Genomic DNA, 15283 nt, shown 5'->3' on the forward strand with positions numbered 1-15283 from the left:
GGACGTGGACATCTTTGTGGGCTGCTATTCAGCTGGCCACCCCTCACCTCTCTCTCCAGCCTCGGGCTCCAGGGACCCCCCCCAGCACCCCAGCTGCATCGCCCACCTCTCGGTGTCTAGAACACAGCGCATCAGGACGTTTTCACGGAGAAAGGAGACCATCTCCATAACAGAAGGAAAGGGATTTCCATGCCCTGGGAAGGTGAGGAGAGTAGCAAAGCTGGGAACTGTGACAGAGTGCCCAGAGGAGGACACCCTGGTGACGAGGATTCTAGGACATTCGCCACTGCTTCTGGGTCATGTGTGGAACCAGCCTCAGGCTCCAGCATGAACAAGGGACACAAGGACACAGCGCCCCTGACATCTGGGCCTCATCCGCTGCCCAGCCTCCGGCCGAAAGGCAGGATGATGGCTGGGAGGAGTGACCAGGTAGAGCCACATGACAGGAAAACTCCCAACGACATCAGATTTTCAGAGTCCAACCCACCCACCCACAAGCTCCACGGGGAGATCTGGAGGTCAGATGTGCAGACGTCCACTCACCGCGGTGGAGAGGCGTGAGGCCAGTGTCATCTCCAGGTTGCCCTTCAGGCCCACCAGGGGCGGCACCAAGGTCAGCAGGTCCTTCACCTCCGTGAACACGGGCCAGTGCTGCGGGGAAAGAACTGGGGGTCAGTCCAAGCACACGTACCGCGCCTCTCAGGAACTGCTTGAGAGATACTTTGACAAGTCCTCGTTCCCTGTAAAATGAAAAAAACTACCCAGTTTCTTAAATGGCCTTAAACTAAACAGAGTAATGATCAACCGTGAACAGTGGCCCAGGGAACCCCTTCCTTCCCTGGCTGCCAGGAGACTGGGTCTGGGCCCGTGCCCGTGGACGGGGAACTGCTTTGTCCTGCGTGCACGTCTGTAGAAACAGGAATGAGCCCCCAACTTCAAACCTGGGGATTTCTTGTGGGATTTCTCACGGGTGAGCTGGCAGGACGATCTGGGCTGGGCAGGGACTCCCTGGCCCCAAGGCCGATGGGTGGGGCCCAAGGTCACATGGGGGCCCTGGATTTGTGAAAACTGACAGAATGTGTCTCTATCACTTGTAAATAAGTAAAAATGTAAAAAGAAGGAACAGGAAGCACAAGCACGCTTCAAGAGAACGTGAAGACGTTTCTTTGTGAAGGGAAACTGGTCCTACCTGTTTAACGTGCAGTTAGACTGCCCCTACCCCAACTGATTTTTCACACCCCAACTGATCCGACTGGCTGCTTTCGCCTCCCTGGGCCTGAGCTATCTGTGACCCTCCACAGAAGCTGGTCCTAGAAACCCTGCTGCTCTGTGAGCTGGGAGGCAGGTGGTGTGGGGTCTGGTTCCCCGTCCCCAAGACAAGAGTCCCCCTACCCCAGGGGCCCAGAGGTCATCAAAAGAGCCACCCCACAATGCATCTTACAGGACCTGGAAGCAAAGGGGCAGGCCAGGCCCTCTGAAGACCCCTTTGTGTCCTGAGATCTGGGAGGTTTCGCAGACTCACAGTTACGGTTCCCTCTCCTTTACCTTTTCTACAAAGCTGGGAAGTTGAGAACCCAGTCCCAGCTCTGGCGGAGTTACAAGCCTTCCTCTCCGAAAAGTGCAGAAGGAATGTGTCACCAGCCAGGGGGGTGCTGCGTCCTGTCCAGCAGAGGCCCCTCCCACCTGGGAAGCCCCCTCCCAGGGGCTGGCGCTCTCACCCTCCTCCCACGAACACACAAGACCGAGTACCCACCCCCCAAGTAAACCCCCTTCTCTCTGCCCCCTTCTTCCCCGGCACCACTGAACTTGGCCGCCGCACCTGAGACCGATGTGTGCGGGGGTGACTCCCCGTAGGAACCCCTCTCCCGCTACGTGATGGGCACACCCATGTCTCCACATGGCTGACGGGGCCTCGTCCTGTCCTGTGCTGACCTCTGATTGTCCCATCTTGGCTTCCGCTGAGGGCTCCTCATCTCCCTCCCGATCTTTTACATTTTTCAAACGTAAGGGACTGGAGGCATCTCTGGTGGCGCAGTGGTTAAGAATCCGCCTGCTAATGCAGGGGACATGGGTTTGAGCCCTGGTCTGGGAAGATCCCACATGCCGCGGAGCAGCTAAGCCCGTGCGCCACAACTACTGAGCCTGCGCTCTAGAGCCCGCGAGCCACAACTACTGAGCCTGTGCTCTACAGCCCACGAGCCACAACTACTGAGCCTGCGCTCTAGAGCCCACGAGCCACAACTACTGAGCCCGCACGCTCTGCAACAAGAGAAGCCACTGCAATGAGAAGCCTACGCACCACAACTTAGAGTAGCCCCTGCTCGCTGCAACTAGAGAAACCCCGCGCACAGCAACAAGGACCCAACACAGCCAAAAAAAAAACAAAACACAAAACACAAAAATGTAAGGGACTTATTTTCTTTCTCCAGACAGAAAGGCTGCAAAGGTCTAATAACCATCTCTGCTTCTTCAACATGGGCACAGATATCTCAGCACCCACAGTAACCTTGAATCTGTGGGACCGACTCACCCATGACTGTTACGCTTTCAAAGGAAAACCCAGGGTCAGCCGTTGCCAAGATCCCGTGTCTGCGGCCGAGAAAGTCCCTGTTCCAGGATATACGGAGCCAGGCCGGGGGAGGTCAGGCTGCCCGCAAGGAACCTGAGGCCCTGGCACATGCTCCCACCCACACTTCCCTGGACTCATCCCATCCACTCGGATCTGATTCCGCCAGCAGTACAGCAAGGTTGTGACCCCCTGCCCTCTAACCCTGACTCCCCTTCCTGCTTCGGTTCTCCCTTCTCTCCAAGTCCTCTCCCTTCCAAGGCCCAGGCCCCTCCCCACCCCACACAGGGGCGGCAGGAGGTGAGCCTGCGAGCGGTGGTCCTGTCCTCCTGCAAGGGGTCGCCTGGGCTGGGCCACAGGCACGGCCGAGGAGGGTTGGGAAGGGGCTTTAGACACATCAGGTCTGACGACCATGAGGGCCTACTCAGAGACAAAGCCAGCAAAGGTGGACGGTGCCAGGAGAACAGAAGGCCAGGGCCCCAGGGACAACAAGTCCAAGGGATGAACAGGGCTGGAGCTGCCTGACCTGCAGACCTCTTCAGGGAGACCCTGAATGGGTCGGGATTTTGGTCACCCACTCCCAGAGCACCCTGACGGCGGCTGGCTCCACAACCCAGCTCACGCCTGCCCCCGGCCGCGGACAGCCCTGGACGCCCCACAGGTCCCCCGCTCAAGGCTCCACGCTGACCCTGCTGCATGGGACCCGTGCGCTGGCTCTTGCACTTGGGGGGGGGGGGTCTCTCAATCACGCCTACAGTCCCCAGCTCTCCCCTGCAGCCTTGAGCAGCACCTCTGGGTCATCTCAGACCCCAGCAGCCAGGGAGGACATGTCACTCCACCCCTTACGACCCTTCACTAATTCCAGTTCTGGGCACACAGGTCCTCATGTTCCGCAAACACAAAGGCAGTGCAGATCGGGGCATGAGGAGTGGGCGGGGCTGCGAGCCCTCCATCTGGCAGGTTAACGCACCCCTTTATCCCGAGATGGCTCACCAAACTGAGTGCTCACTGGCTGTGCGATTTTCTCCACGCCTGTGCTGGACACCAGTGAAGCAAAACGTGCTGTTTGTTTTAGAACAAAGAACGAGGACAAAGCAAACAACGCTTCACCCTCGGCGGCCGCCCCCCGCCCACACGCTCGCCCCCTCCGTGGTCTGCGCACAAGGGCCCCCTCGCTGGGACGTTCACTGTTGCTCACGCACCCAGGAAACGCCACCTCTGAGGCCCAGCAAAGCGTCTGCAGAGTCTCCGACCTGCCCCTCCTCCCTTGCTGCCTCCGCCCCCTGCCCGTTGTCTGCAGGGGGCCCAACGGCCACCAGACACGCCAGCCAGGAAGGTCAGCTTCCGCTCAGGATTCAACCAAATTCGCTCAACAGAGGAGGAACTGGGTGACAAGTGGCTCTGTCCACCTGCCCGGCGCTTGGCACTCGGCTGCTTCGAGCAGCCAGCCTGTCTGGTCCAGTCCTATTCCGGGAAGAGTAATCACATGTGCTTTCACGGTCCCTGGTGCCCACGTGTGCATGTAAACCCCAGAAAGGTCTGGAATGACACCACGACTCGACAGTAAGGGAGCTACGGCGACTGAGGCAGCGGTCAAAGAGGGCTTAACCTCGCTGCGATGCTTGTTCCATAAAAAGAATTACTTACACTTACTTGTGTAACTGAAAAAAAAGTTTTTGAAGACACGAAACCGATACTCTGGCCACTTACTGGGCCTCAATCCCCAGGCCCAGAATCAGAGACTCCCGGCCCCAAAGAGCGTAGGTGAAACCTGCACCCAGCCAGGCACAGAGCCGCACCGGGGACCGTCCACGAGGCGCGGCTGTCGGGCCAGGTGGTGTACCTCACTGCGGGCTCGGAAGCCCCGAGGCCCGGTGTGAATGGCTCTGGTCAGGCACCAGCCTGGGTACCGCTGGAGCCAGGAGCCCCCTGCCATGTGGGCTTCCCTCTGGGAGCCTGAAGGCTGCTCCCTGCACTGCTGGGAGGGGTAAGCAGCGAGATGGTGAGCACCGGAAGCCAGTAAACAGAGGGCCCTTGACCCTCACGCACCCTGTCTGCAAAGTGGGGATGAGGAAAGGGCTGTGACGTACAGAGCTGTCCCATCCTCCCAGCCGCTGGCCCTCCCGAAGCTGACGGCTCAAGGCCAAACCTGCAGACAGCCTGCCCACATCTGCTCTGGGCCCACCTCCCAGACGGAACCCGCACGCGGTCAGGAAGGGCGCTGCACTCACCAGCTGGACACCCTCCAGACCCGGCCCCGGGGCACCTCCGCTGATGGTCAGGCATGACCCCCTCTCCCCCAGGGCCCCACCAAACCTCCTGGACTCTGTTGAACTCTCGGCCGCCTGTTCTCGGCCCCGAGGCCCCATAGAAAGGGTCATGGGCGGGCAGGTCGGGGACACAAGGCCATGCTCCACGCAAGGTGCTGGGGAAGGTCAAGGAGGGAGATTCAGGGTGGACTCTCCCAGTGTCCGCAAGGCCCAGGGAGGGTGACAGACCCTGGGGCAACTCCAGGGGAAGCAGCAGACAGGAATCCGGGTCTCAAGCTGGCAGCACGTGAAGAAGTACCCTGTCCACTGGGCAGGGCGGCCAGACGCCGCCCCAAGAACCTCGTTCAGAGCCGGGTACCCGGGTAGGTGTCGGCCGCCCCAGGCCCCAGCGGATCGAGAACACACTAACTCCGTAAGTGACCCAAACACGGCTCCCAGAGCTGACCCAGGGCATAAACAGACCCCCTGGGTCTCCCAGCAAACACCTCTCCTGATAGAGACCCCCGCATCTGCATCCCCTTGTGCGCCTGGACCCCCGTCGCGCTCAGGACCCCATCCTCCGGCTGAGACCCCCCTCCGGAGATTCTGGGGCTGGAGAAGCGGTGCCCGGCACCCTCGCTCGGGCCAGCACACCAACCTCACAACGTTGCCCGGCTTGCAGGTGGAGAGGCTGAGGCAGGATGCCTGAGCCCCTCGGGTGGGGAGAGACCGTAGGAGCAGGACTCAAGGCCCCCCAGGCCCTGCCTAATGGGTCTGCGTTTGCTGGAAGGAGAACAGTTAGAGCTCCTAGGCTGAGGAGTCTCATGCAGGCTGACGGTGGAGGGTTGTCAGAAGCCTCTGTGACTCTCAGACACTGAGGTTCCAGGAGGACACTCCTGCGAGCCCCCCGAGCCCCGTCCCCTGCCCGACCCAGGGGCCTGTCCTGTGTGTGATGCCTGGTCCCCCACCCCGGGGCCCATGCTGCCCCCCGCCTCGCCATACGCACTTGGACGGTGTTCATCAGCAGGCCAGCCATCACCATGCCGAGGCCAGACAGCAGAACGGGCACCACAACCTGGCCCACGATGGTGAAGGTGGTCTCGGGGAGGACGCCGCGGGGGCAGCGGGTGAACTCACAGCGGAAGCCTCGCAGCTTTGTGCCCTGAAAGCAGAGCTCCAGGTCCAGCTGGGTGACCACCATGGTCAGGCCGGTGACGCATTCCCTGGATGTCCAAGCCTGGGCGCCCCCAACACCGGCCTCCGCCCACACCAGGATGCGTTTCCTAAGGAGTCCACCCGGGCAGAGCTGCCAGGTGCCCCGTGCTGTGGACGGTCTCCACTGCCCCTCGGCCGAGGGCCAGAGCCAACGGTGAGGAACAAAGGCCGGGTGACTCAGCCTCGCTCAGGGCTCCGCCGCCACTCCTGCTGTCCACTCCCCAAAGATCAGGTTCTCCTACGAGAGTGGCTGCCGTGTCCGGTGGGACCTCCCTCGGCTGGCCTCCCACGAGGAGGCTCCCTGTCCCCTGGAGCGACCTTGACAGCGTCCAGCTGTCCGGCCCACGCTGACTCGGGCTGGACCAGAGAGCCGGAGCCACGTGAGGCCCGGCCTTGGTGAGGCCGCACGGGGCCTGGGGACATCTCAGCCTGAAGCACCTGCTCCTCGGGCCAGGTCTGAGCCCCTGAGGACTGTCACCCCTCAAGGTCGAGAGGCCTGCAGGCCCCCAAGAAAGAAGCCGTGCCCTGCGGCCACTCGACCTAGGTGTTGAGGGGCTCACGGCCACAGGAAGAGGCTGTGTTCACAGAAGGAATGCAGCCCTGCTGTCTCTCAAAGGACAGAGACTTGTAAGGTGCTTCTTAGGGGCCCGGGCTCGTGCCGACAGAGGTTAGACCAGCCTTGAGCTGCCGTCCCGACCCCGAGGAGAAGGGGGTCTCTACGTGAAATAAATGAGTGTGTCCACTGTGCATCCCACAGGTGCCGGGGACAGCGTCCAGGCCTGAGGGCGGGCTGAGCAGGGTCAAGGCCAGAGCCAGCAGGAGCCCAAAGCTGCAGGCTGGATGCTCGCTCACGCCTGCTGTGCACCTCAGCCGGTTCCCCTCCTTCGGAAAGTCCACCCCACGCTCAAGCCCAGCCCTCAGCCTGGAGTCCAGCCCTCACCACCCTAGATCCCACTGAGCTGGCCAAGCCCGATTCCCTCCTCGCCAACTCCAGCCAGACCCTGACGGCCGTTTCCCTCGCGCCCTCAATGTTTCACTGCATCCTTCCTCGTCCCCTTCACTTTCTCATGAAGCCCCTCCCAGGAGCCAGACAGAAGGAGCCCCACTTCCCAGCGAGGGCTGGGGTCTGTCGGCCCCTTGTGTGTGAGCGCAGGAGACGCTGCCCCTGTCCAGTTCTGGGCCCCGATCCTGGGGTCCTGACAGCTTCCACTGCCCACCTCCGGAGATGCTGGCGCTCGGGACCCCGCCACCCCGCAGAGGAGAAGCTCGGGTGTGTTCTGGCTGCGGCCCCGTGGGCAGCCAGCAGCAGCCGTCCTGTCACAGGAGGGGATGGTCCTGGACTGTGTGTCCCACCAGCTGCTCGCTGAGTGGCGTCCAAACGAAAGATCTGAGATCAAACTGACAACCGGCTTCCCACCAGCCACAGAGTCAGGCGCGGTTTGCTGCACAGCAGGAGCAAAGGGGACCTTCTCAGATAATGCAGCAACTCCTAAGCTCCCTGCGCAGCCCAGACTCTCCCTGAGCTTTCAGGCCACAGCTGACCACCCGTGCCCTTTCACGTGCGCACACGTTACATTCCGTCCATCACCAGACTCTCAAGGCACCCCCGAGCCACGCACCAGGAAGCAAAGGTCCCGGTTTTGCAAATGAGAAGCTGACGGCCCCGCGAGGGTTTGCCCATGACCACCCCCGAGTCAGGCTCACAGGCGGGGCCAGGACCTCGATCCCCGACTCCAGTGCCCACTGCCCCCGCTGCTGCCCGCCTCTGAGATGAGGGTCCGTTTGTTCACACAGGAGTCTGAACCAGCAGGAGGCTAAGAGAAACAGCACATTTCTAAGGAAAGTGTGGCAGAAGTTGACGCGTCTAAGGCTGCTAGCTCGTTTAAGACAGACCCCTCTCAGCGGGCCCACTCTGGACACTGGCTGCCCCAGTCCCCAGGCCCACATCTGGACAGGCCCCCCAACTAGCGATTTCCTTCTCCTGGCTTCAGCACCTCCTGTGATCTTTTTATAGTTTTAAATGCGATCGAATGTCATAATACAACATAAAATCATACACAGTGGGTCCCTGAACCACTCTCATCAGGACAGAAGATGTGGAAATAGACAACCACTTGCATGATTACATATGGGAAAGATCCCTAATTAAGCAGGTTATAAAGCATTACAAAAATGTTTCTCATTTTTTTTTTTTTTGCGGTACGCGGGCCTCTCACTGTTGTGGCCTCTCCCATTGTGGAGCACAGGCTCCGGACGCGCAGGCTCAGAGGCCATGGCTCACGGGCCCAGCCGCTCCGCGGCACATGGGATCCTCCCGGACCGGGGCACGAACCCGTGTCCCCTGCATCGGCAGGAGGACTCTCAACCGCTGCGCCACCAGGGAAGCCCCCGTTTTTCATTTTTGTTTAAAAAATAATGAGAAATAAGTACACACACACACACACAAGCAGTGAACAATTTAGTAGGTTATATACCAAAATGCTAAAAGTGGGTACTTTTAGGTGGTGGGATCCTAAGTGACCTTTATTCCATAACTTTCTATATATCTATTGTGATTATTTGCTTTTGTAACCATCAAAAAATAAACTGTCACCAAAAACAAATAAAAGATGCCATCACGTGTGGAAGAGTACTTTCCCATATGCAAGCTGAGAACAGAATATGTCAACACAGCTCACTGGCTCACAGTCGAGGAGATCGGGAATGTGACTTTCACAGGAGCTCAGCAGCACAGTGGAAAGTCTCCAAGGGCCCGAGCTGCATTCAGGGGCTGTGCTGGGCCTCGGGAGGAATCTGGGTCAGGTGCCAGAGGGCTCTGGGTGACCTCCTCCCGCCGCCCCACCAAAGGGGTCTCAGCTCACGCTGCTCAGAACCACCAGGCGCTCCAGAAGCGCACCGAGAGCTGCGGCATCAGAACCTCCCCAACCCCTCAACTTGCGGGACAGTTAGGAAGGGCCACGGAGGGCGGGCGCACGGCCGGGCCTCAGGTCCGTCTCGGGGTCCTGGGTGGGAACAGGTTTTTTCCCAGGAGCACACCTTCCCAACGGCCTCCCGCCCTCTCACGGGTCACCTTGAGCCTGGGCTGGTTCTGAGTGAAACGGTCACTCTTAAAGGCCTGAATCCCCCCATCCTGTTGAGGTCCCAGAGGTCAAGGCAGTTACGTTCTCAGCAACAGGAAAGGTCGTCTTCATTTTTGCTTCCAACTCGGCCAGCAGAACGCACCTGCCGGTGACCATGTGGGACCGAGTGCCCCCGCCCCGGCCGGCCAGCCCCCTCGCCACACAGGCCTCAGCCCAGAGCCCCCTCCTCAGGGACGCCTTCCCGGCATCCCCCTCAAGGCTGCTCCAGCCGTCACCCAGCGCTGCCCCTTCGTTTCCCCGTAGCCCTTGCCGCTGCCTAACCCCGACTCATGCCCCTGTCGCTCCCTGCTCGGCTGTGACGGCCAAGAGCAGGCCCGGCACCCCGTCCACCGCGGCGTCCGGCACAGCGCTGTGTGTGCTGTGTGGACAAACAAACAAGCAGCACTGCAGAAGCAGACAGAAAGAGACCCATCAGCCTTCCACGAGTTGAGCCGTGTAGGGCCCACATTATTCCTATGATGTGCTGCCTGGACACCTGGTAGAGCCAGCAGGGCCTGGGGCAGCCCCACTGCCGCCGCCCCGACCCCCGAGGAGCCCGCGGAACGCAAACAAGTCAGTCACAGCCCCACGGGAACCGGTACATGTTCCTACAACGCCCGCCAGCACAGCCTCTGGCAGCTGGCGCTCCTGAGCGCAGCCCTGAGGGCCCCACGTGGGAGGCACATCCTCCCCCGGGCCTGGTGTGTGGGGCTGATGAACTCTGAGCTCACCTGTCCAGATGCAGGTCCCTTAAGAGAAGGCCGTCACTGCAGCTGGCGTCACAAACAGGACGGCCCGCCCCTGACCGCGCAAGCCCGGCAGCCTGACCAGCCACTTTCTGCTGACTGAACAGCTCCCGACACGGTGAAGGCCGCCAGGGACGGAGCCCCGCTGGCTGGCTTGTGCGCAAGCTGCCCCGGGGTCACCACCTCCCCGAGGCCAGAACGACTGTGAACGGACCGAATCAGGCACCCCTGCTGCCAGCCTGACTTACAAATTGGCTGACGTAGGGGGACCCCGTGGCACCCCCCTCTCCGGTTAAAATTGTTACTGCGGCCCAACGCAGGCCACCACGTTGAAACTGGCCCTCGGGGTTGAACCTGGTCTCATGAGGCCTACTGAGTGAAGGGGGTACCCGCTGCTCTCCACTGGACCGCCCAGCTCCGTTCTTAAACCTGGCAGAGACAAACTGCCTCGCAGTGGTGACCGCAGCCGTAAAGCTGGGGTCCCGTGCTGTGGGCCCCACACCCAACATCTAGTCTTGTCGGGACACTGACCGCACCCAGGCAGCAGCCGGTGAACGCTGTGCCCTGCGGATCTGGCTAGCACGCTCCGCTCAGCACCCACTTCAGCTCCCTCGGCGTGTTGACCTTCGCTTCTCCCAGGCGGACCTGCAGCCGCAGGCTCTCTGCAGGTCGGGCCTTTGCTGCACCTTCCACGGGGCTGGTGCTACACGATGGCCGCCCCTCTACAGACTCATGGGACACCTTCCCTGAGACACCCGAACACTCACAGAGGAGCCCCCCCAAAGAGGATGGGCTGCCACCGCCCTCGCAGAGCGAGCCTCCCCTTGCTCAGACCCCTAAGACCCTCTGCTCACCGGGAGCAGCTCATCCTGACGTGCGAACACAGCCCAGCACCTGTGCGGGCTTTGTGGATTCTGGAGGTGACCGTCTTCACGTGCAAAGTTTACTCCTGCCCATTTAGGCCATACTTGCCGAGCAGCCTGCCTTGAAGGGGCCCCTCCGACAAGAGGCTCCAGTAGAGCCGGCAGGCACCCCCATCGGGCCCCAGAGACACCTCCACTGAACAGAACCCTCAAGAGCCTCCGGGGTCCCTGGACCACTGAGAGCTTTAAGCTGACGCCAGAAACTTCCCCCGGACTGCGCCGTCCACCAGCTGAGCCACGACGCAGGTACACACCCTGCTCTCCTGGGAAGGGGGCCCTCGCAGACCTGCTGGGACCCTCGCAGCCCGGCTGCCCGTGGGCCTTGGGAGGCACAGCGACCAAGGAGGGCAGCCTCAATACGGGGCGGGGAGCCAACCCTGGGCCTCTGGCACATTCCACCCACAGAGGGCGGCCTCCCTGTCCTGAGTCAGATGCCACAGACCAGAGGGGGTGACCCCCAAACCTGGGCTCCTGGGAGCCCCCGAGATCAACTGGGTGGGCCCAGTGGGGTCTGTGCACTTCGTGGGTGTCACGGTGGTGCTCGGTGGAGGTCACCACCCTCCCGTCCTGACCGGATGTCCCTGGTGCAGGACCCGAGCCACCCAGCGGTCAGCACAGGTGCCTCACCTCCAGGCAGCGCCTCAGCACCGGCCGCCCGGCTCTGTGCCTTTTAGACGCCTGGGCCACGGCCTAAGGGCCGTCTCGTTTAGGGAGGGAACTCTGGGAACCCCGCCTTCCGGACACTCCAAACACACAGGGCGACAGATGTGTCTGCCTGCACTAAGGCCACAGGCCTGCCGGGACCCTCGTCCTTCCACTTCTCAGGGGGACAGCCACCCCCCAATCCCCCTCGCCCGAGGCCGGCGCTGGGCCGAGCGGCCCTCCCGCAGCTCCGGTTCAGTTCCAAGGCAGCAAGAGGAGCCCCTGGCGTCAGCACTGCCGCAGGTACCCGCGAACATGGACTCGCCCCGGGGGGAGGCACACCCACACCGGCCCCTCAATCGCCTCTACTGGCCACCAAGGGGTCCCTGTAAGTTCTGCGTCCCGTCAAGAGCCCACTCCCTGGAGGTCCCGGTCAGCACCGGGTCTAGGCTGGTATCAGGGCGTCCAGGGTCAATGGGGTGCAAGGCCGTGCGTGGCTGTGGCATGGGGGGAGCAGAGGCCCCGAGTGGCCTCCACTCCATGCCTGAGGGTAAGCAGCCCTTCATATCCAGGGGGCAGCGGGCAGCAGGCTTGGGCGCCCACCCCAGCCGGCTCACCCTACGCCCAGCGCTGCCCTGAAGGCCCTCCCTGGCTGTGAGCGCACGTGAGTGCTCAACACGGCCAGTGCTGTGTGCTCAGCTGCCCCCCAACCCTGGGGCGGGAGGTGATGGACAGGCTGACCTCACCCATGTGTCACCCAGTCCAGCCTCAGCTTCTTCCCTCAGCTCTCACCCCTCGCCTCTGCCCTCTAGCCGCCCGCTTGCCCTCCCAGCCTCTCAAGCCACCCTGCATCTTTGCTAAGGCGTAACCCCTGCAGGATCCACCCTCCCTCCCCTTACGCCCACCCACACTCGGGGCCCGGGGCTTCTGACCCCTCTGCAGACCAGCTCAGTGTCCGCGGACGGCCAGCCTGAACTCTCACTGCGCGCAATGCAGAGCGCAGACGCACGACACAGTGGGGCTTCCTCCTGCCTGAGGGGCGCCCTCTGACCTGTGGCCTGTGTGGCCTGCAGGGGCCTGGGGGGCAGGGCAGCTGCATGAGGGGCAGCCGCTGTCGCTGAGGAGGACGCAGGCTCGGAGCCTCGAAAGACAGTGTGTTAATCTAACTACAGAAAAAAGTACACGCACAGCAAAAAACCACCAAAACCAACGTCAAAAGATAAATGGGAAGCATATTTACGATCCGTATCACAATGGAAAGGCCAATTTCCTTAAAATGTAAAGAGCCCCGAAGTATCAATACAAAAACAAAACCCACTCCTCAGAAATACGGACAAAGGACATATCCAAAGATACTCAACCTCACTCACTCCCGATGAGAAATGCAAATCCCACTACGGTGAACACCGCTGGCGGTCCCAGTGACGGCCTCCGGGGATCCCGGCCTCTGAATCATGACCCCCAGGGTGAGCTGACCTCAGGGACTTGACGCGTCCAGTAGCCGGCAAAGATGCTGCTCCTGGGACCCACCTTGCTAGCAGATGGTCTCCTTCTCCGACCCCACACCTGGATGAAGCTGCCATGCTGGACATGCCCAAGGGGAAGGGATGAAGGCCTCAGCACGCTGACCCCTCGGCTGCAGCATCACGACACCTGAAGCGGAAACCCAGCTCTGCTGACTGCTGTCCCACAGCAGCCATGGGGCACAGAGGCTGCTTAAGCTCTGAGCCCCGGAACAGCTAACTCCCTGGAGCAGAGACCACAGCATACAGTGTATGATCCACTGCCAGGTGGTGAAAGATCACAGAGGCTGAAGATAACACCGTTAAGGGAGGTGGGAGCAGCCCCACATCTATCATGGTTACGGACGCCTATGCCCTTTGACAGCAGCTCTACCTGCAGCAATCCATCCCACTCCTTCACCCAGACGTGTAAAGAACGTGGCACTGTCAGCAGTGCTGCTCTAAGTTGTTAAGGGCTGACTTGTGTGCCCCTCCCCAATCCCCAGCATCTCAGAATGGGACTGTATTTGGAGACAGGAAGCTGGAAGTGGGGGGGGGGGGGTGGCCCATATCCAATAGGCCCTTAATAGTCAGAGGAGACTCAGACAGACAGAGGAACGACCACGTGAGGACACGGGGAGGAGACGGCCGTCTACACGCCAAGGAGAGAGGCCCTGCTGATGCCTGGATCTCAGACATCCAGCCTCCTGGACAGGAGAATAAATGTCTGTTGTTTAAAGCACCCCATCTGTGGTACTATGTTACAGGAGCCCGAGCAAACTAACATAGTTGTGAAACTTAAACATCAGAGGAAAAAAGGTGAATAAACTCTGGTGTGTCTGCCTGATGGGATACTGAACGACCATTTAAAAAAAAAGGAAGCTCTTGGTACTTCCCTGGTGGTCCAGAATCCACTTTCCATTGCAGGGGACGCAGGTTCCATCCCTGGTCAGGGAACTAAGAACCCACATGCCGCAGAGCTTGTGAGCCTCAACTAGAGAGCCCACGCCCTCTGGAGCCCGCGTGCCACAACTAGAGAAAACCCGCACGCCACAACTAGACAGAAGCCCGTGTGCTGCAACTAAGACCCAACACAGCCAAAAGTAAATAAAATAAAAAGAAAGAAAGAAATCTTTTTTAAAAAAGGAAGCTCTTAACATATTTACAAAGAATAGCCTCTGAGATACACTGTAAAGTGAAAAAAGCAAAACACACAACAGTTTGTATGCGCCATCACATGCGTAAAAGGGTGCGAGGAATGCAGAGGCAGACGAGAAGGTGCAGGTCCTGGCTGCCCTGGAGAAGCGAGAGCCTGGGGACAGGCAAGGAGCACGTCCTGTCCCTGTGCACATGCTGACCTTGCGGGCACGTGAATGCTTTACTTTTCCAGAAAAACAAATGTATTAAAAAAAAAGTGCAGCCTCTGGGCTCATGGAGTCTCATTCAACCGAGGAGGTAGAGGCAACGCCCCAGGAAGTGATGTTGGGGGCAGCGTCCCAGGAAAGGCTCCGAGGGACACAGGAGGGGGACGAGGAGGCCCAGGTGAGGCCGCGGAGCAGCAGAACCCACCCCTCGGACCATGACTTAAGCCAGTTGATCACGCTGTTCCATTCCCTCTGCCTACATGTGGCTTTCACGTGAGATGTGCCTCCCATCTGGCCGGGGAGAGGCTGGGGAGTTAGTCCCCAGGTAAGTTTCCTTGCACTTAAGGAGGAACCAGAACACGGTCTGCTTTTCTCCCTCTGGACACGACACGCCTCTAGGACAAAGCTGACCTGTGGAGGCTGACTAGCAGGATTTGGGAAGATGCCGGGTCCTCGGAAACATCGTTGGCTGGTGGTGACACCACTTTCCAACCCCAGAATCGCCCTATCCTGGAAACCTCGTTTTGGGAGATGACATATTTTCTTCCTACTTACCCCACTGTAAGTTGGGTTTTCTGGTACCTGTGGCTGCAACCATCCTGATACAGCCAGGTGAGCTCAGGATGTTCAGATGCATTTTAGGAGGTTGGGTTTTATCCCAGAGGCAGTAGGCAAGTGCACAGAGATTTAAAACTTGGGGAGAGCTGCATCGTGGGGCTGCTTGGCCGGGCCCTGCCCCCAGGCATGGGAAAGAAACACTAGAACAGGTATCTCTAATTCTTATCTGAGTTGCAGCTTTTGTGTAAGTTCTTAAACATCAGCACAGAACTACCTGTGATGGAGTATCGACGAGAATAAGAACGTCGGCCACAAACTCGGCCACAAACCCTCGTGGGCGAGGCCCAAGTCCAAGGCCCCGGCACCGCATGTCACAGCCCTCCCAGGAGCCCGACCTGG

General features: G+C 60.2%; 1 protein-coding gene across 4 annotated transcripts in view; it reads right to left on the reverse strand.

Moving 5' to 3' along the window:
- Nucleotides 1-15283, reverse strand: part of SLC41A3 (solute carrier family 41 member 3) — a 66373-nt gene that overhangs the window by 36865 nt on the left and 14225 nt on the right. The window contains exons 2-3 of one of the 4 annotated variants that reach the window (XM_079935281.1): nt 12991-13113; nt 544-651 (exon numbers count right to left, since the gene is read on the reverse strand). In XM_079935281.1, the coding sequence (XP_079791407.1) occupies nt 544-573 (30 nt within the window). In that variant the 5' untranslated portion in view covers nt 574-651; nt 12991-13113. Of the gene's footprint in view, nt 1-543; nt 652-941; nt 1091-5821; nt 6375-12990; nt 13114-15283 lie in introns of those variants that run through there. The other 3 variants (XM_079935280.1, XM_079935282.1, XM_079935279.1) reach the window with 3 other exon arrangements.

The sequence above is a fragment of the Stenella coeruleoalba genome, assembly GCF_951394435.1.
Source record: "Stenella coeruleoalba genome assembly, chromosome: 10".
In the NCBI taxonomy this organism is placed as follows: Eukaryota; Metazoa; Chordata; class Mammalia; order Artiodactyla; family Delphinidae; genus Stenella; species Stenella coeruleoalba.